The sequence below is a fragment of the Rhipicephalus microplus genome, chromosome 3 (assembly GCF_043290135.1).
Source record: "Rhipicephalus microplus isolate Deutch F79 chromosome 3, USDA_Rmic, whole genome shotgun sequence".
Taxonomy (NCBI): domain Eukaryota; kingdom Metazoa; phylum Arthropoda; class Arachnida; order Ixodida; family Ixodidae; genus Rhipicephalus; species Rhipicephalus microplus.
The window spans coordinates 37,174,661-37,189,664 of NC_134702.1; the positions used below are offsets into that span (position 1 = coordinate 37,174,661).

At 43.7% G+C, this 15,004-nt stretch overlaps 1 protein-coding gene across 3 annotated transcripts in view; it reads right to left on the bottom strand.

Annotated features, from left to right (window-relative positions):
• The window catches only part of LOC119176632 (urease subunit alpha-like), a 138,929-nt gene that overhangs the window by 45,602 nt on the left and 78,323 nt on the right, over window positions 1-15,004 (bottom strand). For all 3 annotated transcript variants that reach the window (XM_075889239.1, XM_075889240.1, XM_075889241.1), the window contains 5 exons: window positions 11,956-12,036; window positions 11,726-11,812; window positions 6,827-6,952; window positions 3,792-4,063; window positions 2,332-2,381 (listed from right to left, as the gene is read on the bottom strand). In XM_075889239.1, coding sequence (XP_075745354.1) covers window positions 2,332-2,381; window positions 3,792-4,063; window positions 6,827-6,952; window positions 11,726-11,812; window positions 11,956-12,036 — 616 coding nt within the window. The remainder of the gene's footprint in view (window positions 1-2,331; window positions 2,382-3,791; window positions 4,064-6,826; window positions 6,953-11,725; window positions 11,813-11,955; window positions 12,037-15,004) is intronic.

Consider the following 15,004-nt stretch of genomic DNA (forward strand, 5'->3'; position numbering starts at 1 on the left):
AAAGGTACTACTGGCCACGTCTTACCACCGACGTCACTCGTTATGTGAGGACATGCCGGGACTGTCAGCGACACAAGACACCGCCGACAAGGCCAGCGGGACTTCTGCAGCCAATTGATTCACCTTGCCGACCTTTCCAGCAGATTGGTATGGACCTACTGGGGCCGTTCCCGACGTCGACTTTCGGAGACAAGTGGATCGTGGTAGCTACCGACTACCTCACCCGCTACGCCGAGACAAAAGCCCTGCCAAAAGGCAGTGCATCCGAGGTAGCTAAGTTCTTCGTCGAAAATATCGTCCTACGTTACGGCGCCCCGGAGGTCCTTATCACCGACAGAGGAACGGCATTCACTGCCGACTTAACTCAAGCGATCTTGGCATACAGCCAAACAAACCACCACCGGACGACAGCGTACCACCCACAGACCAACGGCCTCACCGAGCGGCTTAACAAGACGATCGCCAACATGCTGTCAATGTACGTCGATGTCGAACACAACACGTGAGACGCCATTCTTCCGTATGTGACCTTCGCATACAACACGGCGGTGCAGGAGATGACGCAGATATCTCCATACAAATTGGTCTACGGAAGGAGCCCGGCAATGACGCTCGATGCCATGTTACCCAACGTCACCGACGAAGAAAACCTCGATGTGAGCGAGTACCTTCAACGCGCCGAAGAAGCCCGACAACTTGCGCGTCTCCGTATCAAGAATCAACAGACGACCGACAGCCACCGTTACAACCTTCGACGACGCTTCGTGGAATACCAGCCCGGTGAACGTGTTTGGGTGTGGACGCCGATACGCCAACGTGGACTAAGTGAAAAGCTTCTGCGACGGGTACTTCGGACCGTACAGGGTGGTTCGACGTCTCGGCCCACTTGTTTATGAGGTTGTCCCCGACGGCATCACGAACTCTCAGCGACGCCGATCGCGACCTGAAGTCGTACATGTCGCGCGCCTCAAGCCGTTTCATGCGCGTTAACAAGCTGAAACAGTGTTTTTTTTTTTATTTTATTATAGTTGTATCGTAATTTATTCATTGTACTTTCTAGCATTATTATTGTACCTTCATCTTTAGTTAAAGCATCGGGACGATGCCTTTTTTTCAGAGGGGGGCAATGCCACGTTCCATTTCCCAAGTTTTTGTTATCGTCCCAAAACACCACACCATTCTCAGCGCGAACCGCGCTTGCAGTTTTTGAGAAGGTTCCGGACTGTAGTAGATCATTTCGATAAGATCACGCCCACTGTGCGAACGGTACAGATTGTTCTGGAACCTACGCCGCCGCCAGCGATAATGCTAGAACATTCGACGGCAAGAGTATAAATGCCGACGCGCTTCGCCGCTTGTCAGTTGTTGATCGAAGGCCGACGCTGCGTTCGCCGCTATCAGTCCGAGACTGCTATCTGTGCAAGACTGCTGCTGTAATTAGACTTTCCCTTTACCGGGCACAGGTTCGCCCAAATAAACAGTTAAATCCCAACACGAAGTTTCCTGTCTTTGGCCACGTCACGACCCCGTGACAATATAACAAGGCCATTAATGCAAATTTTAAAGAAGGTCATGGCAAGCAAATGATCCCTGGAGGAGCATGGCTTCTTGGTGTTAGCAACTAGCGTCACATAATGCTGTGGTATGGCGAGTTGCTATGATGATATGGAAAAGGCAGAGATGAGAAAGCACTTTCTTTTTTTATTACAGCACAGATTAGTGGACTGCTATTGCTTCAACCAAACTTTTATACAGATCAACATCAGCAATGCTAAGCTAGTGCATGAGATCATTTCATTGATGTTCGGAGAACTTGGAGTGTGTGAAACTTGGCTGACTGCCCACTCTTGCAAACAAATAAAAAGAACAGACAGCAAAGACAAGGAAAATATAGGCAACATGAAACTGTAGGCTAGTAACTGTGACATAACTGCAAAGGAATTAAAGTGGACAAAAGCACCTCTGCAGCCCATAGGAACTGAACCTACAACCTTCAGAAAACGCATCAGATGCTCTGCCGATCGAACGGCGGTCCCTCTCCTGTCCACATTACATACAGGGCATTTCTATCTGCGTAAACCTGGGAGTGTAGCCATGACAGCGTGCGCGGAACATTTCTTTTTTTTTTTTTTTTTGCTAGTTGACATCATGCAGCAAGTGATCTAATGCAACAAAGTTAAGGAGCCTGAGCCACAAAAATTTCAGCGCTGGGGTGAGCATTCGTGCGTGCATCCAATGGGTGGGTAGCTGGGTGGGTGGGTGGGTGGGTGGGTGGGTGATTTAGTGAGAGAGTGAGTGAGTGAGTAGCGAATAATGGTAAGTTGCTCTTACCCGTGAATCCAAAATTCAGTGGCATGCAGTCTGTACTCATCATCATGTTCCTGCAAAAGAACGAATTGGCAGACTTAGTTTCACAATGACTATCAAATTGAAAGCAATTAGTGTGCCGGTAATCTATAAGTTGGAACATTAAGGACATGGATTGCTACCCGACTACACACTAAGCATCCAAAGACTTTGCCTAGTACAAGAAGAATGGCTTGCAAGAGTTAAGTGTGCCGATACCACTTTGTACACTGTCTGCAAAACTGAAGCAAGCTAGAACAATAGCAGCAAGGATGGATAGTGACACTTGGCCGCAGCCAGAAGCACTGCAAAAGCAGGCACCTATACAGATATTGCCACATTAGTTCCCCAAGCTTTGTTACCGCCCTGTTACACTGTCGGTAATTCTGAGCACACACCGTGCCTGCAGTGTTCGAGAAGCGTCAGGACTGTAGTAGATCATTTTGTTAGGATTACGCCCACTTCATGAACATTACAGATTATTTTGGAATTTACGTGGTGGCTAGCGATAACACTATAATATTCGACGGCACGTGTATAAAGGCCAACACACTTCACCTCTTGTCAGTTTATCTATGGCCGACGCTCTGTTCGTCACTATCAGTGCCAGTGGGCATTGCTATAATCTGACCTTCAGTGAACGGGCTACAAGTTCGGCCAAACAAACAGTTTCATATTGTAATTACAGTCTGCTTCCTTCGTCCACATCATGACCCCGTGACAATATTTTAAGAACTCAGAGTATGTGTTTGAAAGATGGCAACTGATCCAGTATCACCAGCACATCGATACACTGTTCAAATATCCACTCCAGCCTCAAGACTGATTTGCACTGTTACAATAGTTGAAAGAGTTTCGCTGTTTTCTTTACGCGAGAGCGTTAAAGCGCTCCCTTTACAAAAATTCCGGCATCAGTCTCATTAGTAGTGAGTGAAAAATCATCTCATGTGTGAGTGAAAAATCAGAACGATGCAAATAAAATCAATAATAAATAATCCTGGGGAACCTGAGTTATTTGTGTGGCAAGCAGATGTCCCATCACACGGCCATGCGTCTGCTTGTGAATACATTGAAAATAACTTCCTCTGCTTAGAAATGCAGCAAAAGTGACACATGCTTCACAACGCGGCATAAAATAATGCAGTAATAATACGTGGTATGAGCGCCTGTTGCAATATGGCATCAGGACATGTGATTATTATAACAACTTCATGGTGTAAAGCCGGTAGCCCCCTACAAAAGGCACACACACTACTGCACCTATTCCCTTAAAGCCACATAGTGGGTGCATAGCAAGTTCGAAAAAGTTTCATGCATTAAGTGTTTGAAGTACACAGAGGGAACACAAGATCGCTATCAGGTTCAACTCTTAAAGGCAAAGCTTTAGGGTCCCCTAATCTTTTTTTCTAATATTTCTTTCTACTAGCACTATATCAAAAACTCACCGAATGTTTTCAGCTCCCGAAGTACATGTGGTTGCACGGGTCCCTTCCGATGGCCCTGAGCCACCACCAATCAGGGTTGTGATACCACCAGCAATCGCCTGCTCAACCAGTTGAGGGCATACATAGTGCACGTGCGTGTCTATGGCACCAGCTGTTACGATGAGGCCCTCACCGGCCACAACTTCTGTGCTGCACCCTATGATGAGCTTTGGGTCGACTCCCGCCATTATGTCCGGGTTCCCTGCTTTCCCGATGCCAACAATCTCATTTCCCTGCATTAATGACGTGAAAGGCATGCAGAATGAGTAAAAAACGAAGCTCGGTAGATGAAGCACTTACAAACTAATCTTTTCTTTGTAAACGTATAATTCAATTACAATAGTCTCATACTGAAATGAAAAAATTTTGGTTTAAGTATATTTTTGCACATATTCTTGTTTTGAGCATCTTCAGCTTGTGTCATATCAGCATAATTTTGACTCAAACACTTACCTTAAGTGCCCGTAACCTTTAGCAGCTATACTTGTAGCAACACAGTTTGGTTATTGCAAACAATTGCCCACAGCCGTTGTTATACTCCAAGAACAATGTCGTGTTTCAATCCATAAGTGCTGCACACTTTTACTCAGCATGGCTAACTCAAATTTAAGCGAGCATTCTTGAGTATTGAAAAATCAAACTTGACATATAATCAATTCGAACATCAGGAAAAAAATTGGGGTTCCAGTACCGAAATTTCTGGATGACAAAGACCTTGGAACGCTTTGTCACAATGGAATGCACAAGCAGAAGTCACTCATTTCTGTGCAGGCACGAGTAGTCACATAATGTACTGAAAACTGCCTAATCAAGGAGGCTACTGCCATTTCTATGTACTGCCATTTTTCTTCTGAAGCTTGACCGTTAACTGAAATATTCCATTCAGGATATGCTTTTCTGTGGAAAAAAATTCACAGCATATCTACAGGGTTAATGATGATGTGTGGGGCAAAGCTTCGAAGGCTTTTATCAGTAAACCATGAATCGTCCATCCATCCACACCTGCTGAGTGAGTCATCGAACTAGGTGGTCCCATACCACGATGAGCTATGAGAGAGAGACCCACGACTTTGGGAGCTTCACCCTTTAAAACAGCATCGAGCAATAGCCGAAAACTACAATACTGAGGAGCACGTAATTCCGCAGCTAATGAAGCTTTTAACCTCATGACTCGTGAATTAATGTGCAATTAGTTAATGCAGACTTGTTGATGAAGAAAGAAACTTGAACTTGCCTCGCCTCCTTCACAGAATGCAATGCCGTGCTGCAGAAAAAAGAACTTCACAAAACTTTGCGAAGCGCTCATCACCAATTATCTTTATTGATTTGTAGTTAACAAACTAATCTCAGAGCATGTTAATCATTATAAGTACTATGTACTAAATGCATCAATAATAAATCATTAACCATACATTTTAGTGGGTGTTTACATGTATGTACATGCACACACGTGTTTGTGCGTCTTTAACTGCATTTGTAGATTTTTCTTAGAATTTGGGGTATTGAGGAAATGTTTCCCCATTTTAGAAATTTTTTATTTAAAATGACTGCTTCAATTTACCATTTCCTTTCATAAATAGACAAAAAAATTTTTTTCAATAATTTTCAACAGTTTGCTATAATTCATTATGCATGTTTTTGGAGCATTGCTTTTCCACTCCTTAAAAAGCAAAGCCATATGTTTGTTATATTCATAAACATATAGGTATAACATAGTTATATAATAGGTATAACATATATATAGGTGTAACATATATATATAGGTATAACATATATATATAACATAGTGAACTGAGCGTCAGATGTTAGTGATGAATTGCCAGTAACACCGAGAAATAATGTAAGAATAGGTGAATCGAGAATATAGTTTATTTATTTATTTACAAATACTGCTGTCCCATGCCTGGGACATTGCAGGAGCGGGTACAGAAAAATCAACGAAAGCACAGAAACAAACAATAGTGCGCACAAATTTATGTGACTAACACATAAAATTTTTCCCGAACTCTACAGTGTTCATTCTACGCAATGCACCATCAAGCTTGTTCCAAACTTCCACCACACGTGGAAAAAAAGAGAATTTGAAACAATCCAAACGAGACCTGAAGGGTACAAGGTTCAAAGCGTCTGTACTACGTGTTGTACGCGCTGGTATATCAGCGAAAGATAAGGGCGCGTGAACGCGGGTCATTTTGTGTACAATCTTGTGCAACAAGATAATACTTTCCTGTGTACGGCGGTGTTCCAGTGAATGAAGTGACAACAAATGAGCAAGTGAAGACGGGGAGAAGTCCCGATCATAACGGTTAAAAACGAACTGTATAGCCTTATTCTGCACAGATTCTAACCTGTTTTTATCTTGCTCAAGATGAGGCGACCAAACCACAGAGGCGTACTCGAGCATCGGTCTCACTAGTGTCTTGTACGCAGTTAACTTACCATCTTTTGTCGAGTTTTTCAATCTTCGCTTTAAGTAACCAAGTTTCCTTAGAGCTTGACAAGTTATCTGATCAACATGTTTGCCCCATTTAAGGTCATGTGTAAAGGTGATGCCTAGGTATTTGAATTCACTCACATGTGCTAGGGTGGACCCATTGTAGTTATAACTGAAACTGAGAGGCTGTTTTTTATTTGAGAAAGTCATAGCTACAGTTTTCTTGTAATTTATAGGCATTTGCCACGTTGAGCTCCAATCGCAGAATAACGAGAATACGTTGTTGAGGACTGACTGGTCTTGAAAGGTAGTAATACAGTTATACAGTACACAATCATCGGCATACAGACGTATGTTTACAGGGGTTCCACAGATGACATTAACAACATCATTAATAAATATAATATACAAGAGAGGCCCTAGCACAGAGCCTAGCACAGAGCCTTTCTATGAGAAAGCATTATATTAAAAAAACTACATTTCGAAAAAGGCCAAAGTGATGCCAGCAGAAATGCTATGTCATGATATTTTGATGCAGCCACAATCACTCGTTGTGTCATACCTTGATTCCAATGTCGGCCTTCACCACGCCCAGAAGTGCATCAACAATGACAGCATTCGTAATGACAACATCGAGAACTTCCTCTGCATTGCGACCAGCTGCTTGCCCCTGGCCGTCTCGTATTACCTGTTGGTTCGTAAGCACAATTCCCTCCTTAGAACCAAGAATACACAAGAAGAAATTAAGCCCTCTACAAGCCCCTATGATTTCTAGCTCTCATAATAAACACTGTTTACACCCAGCAGCACCTTCACTTTTTTCCCTTTATATGCAGTGATGGAAGTGACTTTTTACTTTTTGGAGCATACTTTAGAGCAAAAAGGTACTGTTTTGGAGCAGAACAAATGTTAGTTTGGAGCAGCTACTGCTGCTTTAGGAGCACATACAATATTTGCCATACACTAATTGCAGTTCAAAGCATCATCAAAGCACCTCATAAATATTAATACTATTTATTATTCAATGTTTAACAGACAACAATCAATGTCAATTTCATGAAAAAACAATTAAAAGGATGGCTGGTTGTCAAAATATGCTGTGAAATCAGTCATGTAATTAAAATACTAGCATTTTAAGTGGAATTCAAACCAAACCGAAAAAGCTGAGCACCACATTTCAGAAGTAGCCACAGTCCAACACAACTTGCCAACTGAGCAGTAGATAATTGGTACAAAATAAAAGCAATTCTGCTCATTTTCACATTTCCCAACACTAGCCTGAAAGCCAAGCTGAGAAAAAAAACAACCAAATGAGCTCAATATGCCAGTTCTTGTCACACAAATGAGATCAAAGCTGATATTGCTGTACACTAGTAGCACATTGGGACGATAGTATACATATTCTTTTCAATTTCTTTAGGACTTATGGGCTGTATGAGCAGATTAAACAGTAAAAGTTTTCTCAATTTCTCAGTGCCAATTTCATGCAGGTTTAGAGCAATTACTACGAAAAATAGCTGTTTGGAGCAGCATCGAGCAGCATTTCTCTTTTGGAGCAGTTTGGAGCGATTGAAGCTGCACTTCCATCACTGATCTGTGAGATTAATCACAGAAAAATCTGGAAAGACTCCCAATTGATCACATTAGCAAACATACAGGGTCTGTATAAAAAGTATCGGGAACAATTTTTATAGACATGACTATGCGTCGCAGCCCTCCAACCCCACAGGCAATGGGGAGAGAGATGTTGACCTTCAAGAGGTGCCAAACGCCAGTCACCTGCAAGCACTCATTCAAGCTAGAACGTGTTTTTTGTGGACCCCAATCGAGTTGCTGGGTGCAGTTGGAAAATGCAACAAACTATTGAACAGCGATAGGACATGTAATTTTGTGTTGGACTGGGGAAAAGAAGGTACAAGGGCGTTGGACATTATTCACCAAGTGTTAAAAAAAGATGAAAGCATAACACAAACCGCAGTTTTTAAATGACACAAGGTCAATAGGGTAAGGCCAGCCTTTGCCGAAAACTGAAAATTACATTGTGACAATGCAACCAGCAGCACCTGCTCCAAGGTCTGCAACTAGCTCGTGATTAGCAGCACTGCAACAATTCCCCAACCCACTTACAATCTTGACTTGGCATCAGGAGATCATTTGTTTATCGACGATTTTTCACAACGGTGCAAGGGTGTGGCCATGTTTGATCAGGTGATTGTAACTGGCCTTTGGCGAGCAATTGGCCTGTAGCCATGCTACACAGACTGGCTGCAGCAGGGTGTAAGCAACTCGCATGCTTGCGCAGCTAAACATAGTTCGATACTTGATCGCCTAAAGATTGACAAGGTTGAGACGTTTGCGCTTGTTTGGCGCATACTACGCCACAGAAATAAGCGATATATTTACTCCACTTCACACTTATCAGTGTATGCCATTAGTTGTTAGTTTAGCAACTGCCAGTATCTGTGGTTATGAGCCATCATGGCAGCACCCACGTGGAGGTGACCACACACTTCTATCCGAACTCACATTTGCTGCTCGCCCATGCACTACCTTCACAGCAATAAATTAATGGTGAACTCAGCTATCCCTCTGCATCAACTCATGCTGAGGCAACTCATCAATTCTGTTTTGTCGTCTTTATTATTGAGATCAGCTGTGTTTGTTTGTTTCTAGCTATAGATGCTAAGCCTTCTCTCTGAAGGCTTGAAAGTATATCTTGGAAACACTGCAAAATCCTGATCAAGAAGCACTGCTCTTGAAGCTGCACGAAACAAATACAAAGCAAATAAAAGAGTAGTTCTCGGATTCATGAGCCACACAGCAGTCGACGACAATGCGACAAATTCAAGATAGAAGGAAACCACATCTGCAGGTGCCTCTTTGGCACTGCCATCTGCTTCCGTTTACTTGCCTAATGCGTCTGCACAGACACTGTGGGGACGTCGAGCAGTTAATACAGCGCAAATGGCGACATATTGAGCAGCGCTGCCAAGGGCCACATTCTGGGATTGAAAGGCCCGGTGCCAGAGGCACCATGTCAATTTAATTGTGCAAACCAGCTACGATAAATCATCTGCAACAATAAGTAAAATCCTCCCTCAGAGGACACCATATAGCGCTGTCAAAGAAGCATGTATATGTGTCTTCAAGGACCTTCCAGAATCTGCCGATTAACGAACCTACGAGTCTTCAAAAAGCTGTTGGCAAAAATTTCTTCACACTCAAGGGATGTAGTTTCATGTCTTTTAAAGCATTATATCAATATCTTTACAAAATCTAAATCAGACAAACAAAAATCTGTTTGTGCAATTCGGACAAAAGCTTCTCCACTTTATGCAACGACAGTGATGTCATTCTCCCCGTCAAACCCAAACATGTGCGCCATTAGCAGCGCCATCAGTGAAGTCGTTTATTCAGTTACAGCCATGCCACCAAGCTCGCACTTAGCAGTTTAAACTTACAACTTCAACACATGTAGGCCATGGGTCGTATGAACTCCCAAGCATCAGACGACTTTCAAAAAACAGCGCCCATAGCAGAAACATAAGGGAACTCATGTTCACTGGGCCAATGCTGCAGTCCAAACACGAGTACAGACCCTGGTGGTCAAGTGCAAGCAGCAACTGCGTACCAAGGATCTGGCAGCCTGCCAAGCCGTGATAAATCACGAAGCAGAACCCGAGCACCAATGGCGGGTCAATGCTGCTCACCATGACACCCAGATAACTCAAGAGCAAGCAACAACGGTGGTCCGAGGAAGCAAGAGTGCGGAGAGCAGAGAAGGATCAATTTGGAAATGGCAGGAACGCGTTTGCCAGGAGATTAACCCACTGCTAAACACCAGAGCTGCACATTCCAGATTCGCTGCTTAACCATCTGCATAGAGTGCTTGAAGGTGATTTTTTTGCTAAACTTCTTCTACAAATCCTGTAGATCAAAATCTAACATTTGTATTTCTGGCTTACAACTATAGGGCACTTCACCAGGGGTTGTAGACTATTCCTTCTATATCGCTTCTGCCACTTTGCGGGATTTCGGGGAACTCATTTGCAAGATTCTGTGTCCATGCACTTTAAACTGTTCACTGACTTTCCCTAGTGCTGCCAAATGCTGGCATTCTGGTTAGGCTAATTGGTAAAACAGCAGCTAGAAAGGCATCAGTCTCGTGTTCAATTCTTGGACCAGGACGAATTTTCTTCATCTAAGAAAATTTATTTTCTGAGAAATCATTATGGATATTCTTGTATCATTGTGGTAAAAATAGGTGGTTGTCTATTATCCCTTTCATAACGATTATGCCAACTTATGAGATTCCACATAACACATTTGCCATTATTTTTATTCATAATCAGAAGCAAATAAATCCACATACGAACTGTCGCATTGTCGGCCCTATATCAAAATCAGTTTGACAAGTTGGAATGAAATTGTTCTTAAAAAAACAATTTCCTATAGAACAATTACTATAAACAAGTCACTCAAGACAACCCTTTTTGTTTTTTGGCTAACCGGCAAATGCAGTGACCATCTGCACTCTAATAATATTTACCGAACAAACTACACAGAGCACATTTGACTTCTTTGAAGCAAAACTGCGATTCGGCCTAGTTGGAATCTATCCATCCTGAAAAATGTATGCGCAGGCGAACAAGGACAAAGAAAGGAATACAAACTGGCGCAATCTAACAACTGATTTATTAATCGAAAAACATTGACTCTTTTTAACCCTCGGAACAGCGCTCCCTGGTGACCTAAAAAAACACACAATGCACTGCGCACTTACGACAACGATAACAAAAACATAAAAACGATAACAGTTTCATTGATTGACAGACAGGAGCGCGATTTCTTTTGTTAGTAAAGCTACTGAAGGGTGGCTAACACAGTTGTCTTTCTGCTTGTCTATATGATATGCCTCCATTATCTCCCTTGACGTCTTGTTTCTACTCCTATACAGCAAGGTAGTGTCGCTAAAGCAAGGAGACTGGCAGGTGCATTAACACGAGGCTAAGAGAGCATATGTCAAGCCTGAAAGGTCGGCCTGTAACCCATTTGGCAATGCATTGCAATGAGTGCGCATGCTCTCCTTGCTTTAGCGACACTACCTTGCTGTATAGGAGTAGAAACAAGACGTCAAGGGAGATAATGGAGGCATATCATATAGACAAGCAGAAAGACAACTGTGTTAGCCACCCTTCAGTAGCTTTACTAACAAAAGAAATCGCGCTCCTGTCTGTCAATCAATGAAACTGTTATCGTTTTTATGTTTTTGTTATCGTTGTCGTAAGTGCGCAGTGCATTGTGTGTTTTTTTAGGTCACCAGGGAGCGCTGTTCCGAGGGTTAAAAAGAGTCAATGTTTTTCGATTAATAAATCAGTTGTTAGATTGCGCCAGTTTGTATTCCTTTCTTTGTCCTTGTTCGCCTGCGCATACATTTTTCAGGATTGACTTCTTTCCTTACCTTTCCGCCACCAAACTTGACTTCATCCCCGTAATGCGTGTAGTCTTTTTCAACTTCGATCACCAGACATGTGTCTCCAAGTTTAATCTAGAGAGAACAGAGTGCACATAAATACAAAATGGCACATACACAGTGCATACACATTTCCGGGACATGACGGCAATGGCAAAAATAATTATAATTGCTATATAATTGCTATCACAATAAAAATATTTCAGTAAAACAATTACCCTGTCACCAACTGTAGGCCCGAAGCTGGCAATGTAGTCCGCCCGTGACATCTTGTGTGGTTTTGAGGCGTGCACTTGCTCCTGAAAAAATGAAAGGAGCAATTGGTACAAGATCACAGTCTTAAAGCCTCATAAAGAGTAAAGCTTGTGACAGCTTGTGCATGTTTCAAGAGCCAATACATGACTTCAAGATCACCAAGTGTGTAGTATCAGTGCTGTCAGAATAATATTTATCAAGTGCAAATAACCAACTGGAAACATTTTCGTACAGTCTTAAAAGGACACTGAATAGGAACAATCTCTTAGTTTAGATGAACAAAGTGTGTTTCTCATAATCATATGGTGGTTTTGGGATGTTAAACCCCACATATAATTATTTGATAAACAAACTGCATTCTGAAAACTCTAACGCCATATGTTTCACTATGATAAGTTCACTATTACCGGAGAAAATCAAGGTTGAAGTATCACTTTTAAATTTCCTGGAAAAATATTGTAGCGCTGACTGAAAAAGCGAAAAAGAAGAGGAGGTAGGACGCTTTCGAGCGATGGTAATTCGGCAGTGACGGTTTAGCGCTGGCATTATCAGTATAAATAAACGCATCATATCTGTAGCAGCTTTGGTGGAGCGGTGTTGGGTAAATCGCCGTACTGGATCCCGCAGCAGAAGTTCTTAGAATAAGCAGACACTTAGCTGGCCTACCCCTGGACAACGTCAGCATGAACGATGACACAGCAATCCCGTTGACGTACTACGCTGCTACATCCACCAGTGCCACCGACATGGCACAAGGTGGCCGTCGACCTTGACAACCAGACTACCTGAACCACAGATATTCTCAGGTGAAACTGACGAAAACCTGGATGCTTGGCTAAAACACCATGACAGAGTGAGCCGCTACTACGAATGGGGCCCGCTGGCGAAGCCCGTGCATGTAGTATTTTTTTTCTTTTGCCGGGACCGCTTTGTTTTGGTTTGAGAACCATGAACTTGTCCTTACCTCTTGGGATATATTTCTTGAGGTACTGAAGACCTGCTTTGGGGACACGAGTTCTATGAAAAAGAAAGCTGAGCAAACTCTGTCACATAGGGCTCAGTTGCCTGGCGAAACGTGCACAACGTACATTGAAGAGGTATTGAAGCTTTGCGGAATCGTCAACGCAAATATGTCCGGCGAAGACAAAGTCGGCCATTTGTTAAAAGGCATCGCCAAGGACGTGTACAATTTTCTCATAATGAAAGAAAACTTGAACACTCCTTCTATTTTCAGGCAGCAGTGTCGCGCATTCGAGGCCTTGAAGACCCGGAGAATTTTACCCAAGTTCAGGCGCTAGGACAATGTTCCCACTGTTGCAAGTATGGACGTCGCCACCTGGCAAGACGTTCCCTTCCTCGTATGTCGGGTAGTTCAAGAAGAGCTCGTACGGCTTCAAGCAGGTAACGCTTACCACCAATGCTCGTTCACCACGTGCTCCGAATCACCTCCATACTGAATGCGAGAGCGCCACGTTGAAAACCGACCGCACACAGAAACTTCAGATTTCACTCCACGGCTTTCATTTTCCTCGATGGGTCGCGACCACTACAGGATGTCATCACCTCAACGTGCCCCTGCAGACCTCCGATCATTGTCAACCAGGCCTTCACCAGAAGACTACTATGCGTCATCATGAAATGTTCCTGCAGAGCACGACCTGTCTCCGCGTACTTCTGCCACCTCGGCTCCTTCTAATGTAAGCCGACAAGTCCTCGTTTGCTACACGTGCGGTCTCCCAGGGCATATTTCACACTTCTGTCCCAGCCGACCGCCTGCGCCGCCACGTTTTTCGAAATACCCGGCTCGTGTGCATGAAACACCTGTGCCGCCACGTTTTTTGATGTACCCGCCTCGTGTGCACGAAACCTGGGCCGCTCACCCGACCGACCACCGTCCTCGACAGCTATGGGCTAACAAATTCTGCAGCGAGTCCCCCGCCTCCGAGCGAGGTGCAGTCGCGAGAGGGTCAGTTTCGCCAATTCCTCCTTCTTCTGTGATGTTGACGAACAAAGTGCGTGTGTGTACAGACGGTGTAGATACTCTTGCTCTTGTAGACACTGCTGCTGCTATTTCGGTTCCGAGTCTTCGTTTCAAGCATCGTTTCTTGAGTCACTAAGTGATGTTCGTAAGGGATCGTAAAGAAACTTTTCGTGGAGGCGAAGCATTAAGCCCTGTTGGTATTTGCTCAGTTGTACTCACGATTGGTGGACAAAATTTCCGTGCTGAATTCACTGTACTGATTTGCACAACTCATGACATCATTTTAGAGATAGACCTCCTTCATAAATGCAACGCTACGCTTGACTGTGGAACTGGAGAGATTCTTCTACAAAGTATGTTGCCTGCTGCCATAGTTGACGATTTTCCGACTTTCCCCATCGATGCCCTTTCGTTGTCTGAAGATGTGAGGATCCCTAGTCGGACAGCAATGTTTGTTCCCGTATGCTCTTCTCAGATCCGCTCAGACCCTGCACAGGACTTGTCAAGCCCGATCATACAAACGCCATTAAGAAGAATGTGCTGGTCCCACGGTCTGTCCTTACAGCCATCGACGGATATGCTTGTTTGTGGGCGGTCAACGCAGCCTCAGAGCCTGTTATTCTACCAGCCAGATTTAAACTGGAAACGTATGAGGAGCAGGCCACAGTTGATGTCAGAATGGTCTCAGAGTCTCAAGCCATCAGTCAGACTGCGCCCAACTAGTCAGCCGAGATGAAAGGCATGATTAATAAGTCGTTGCCTTCTTCCGAGCAGGATGTCCTCGAGGAGTTGCTTACACGCTACGCGGAAGTCTTTGATTTCGCTCAAGGCCCTATCGCGTATACCCGTCAGAGAGGAAAGTGATTGCCGATCAGGTCAACCACATGCTGCAAAAAGGCGTTATTCAAGAGTCAAGCAGTCCCTGAACAGCTCCTGTTATATTGGTAAAAAAGAAACTCTTCGCAATTTTGTGTTGACTACCGCCGTCTCAACACCGTCACAAAGAAAGACGTGTATGCACTACCATGCAT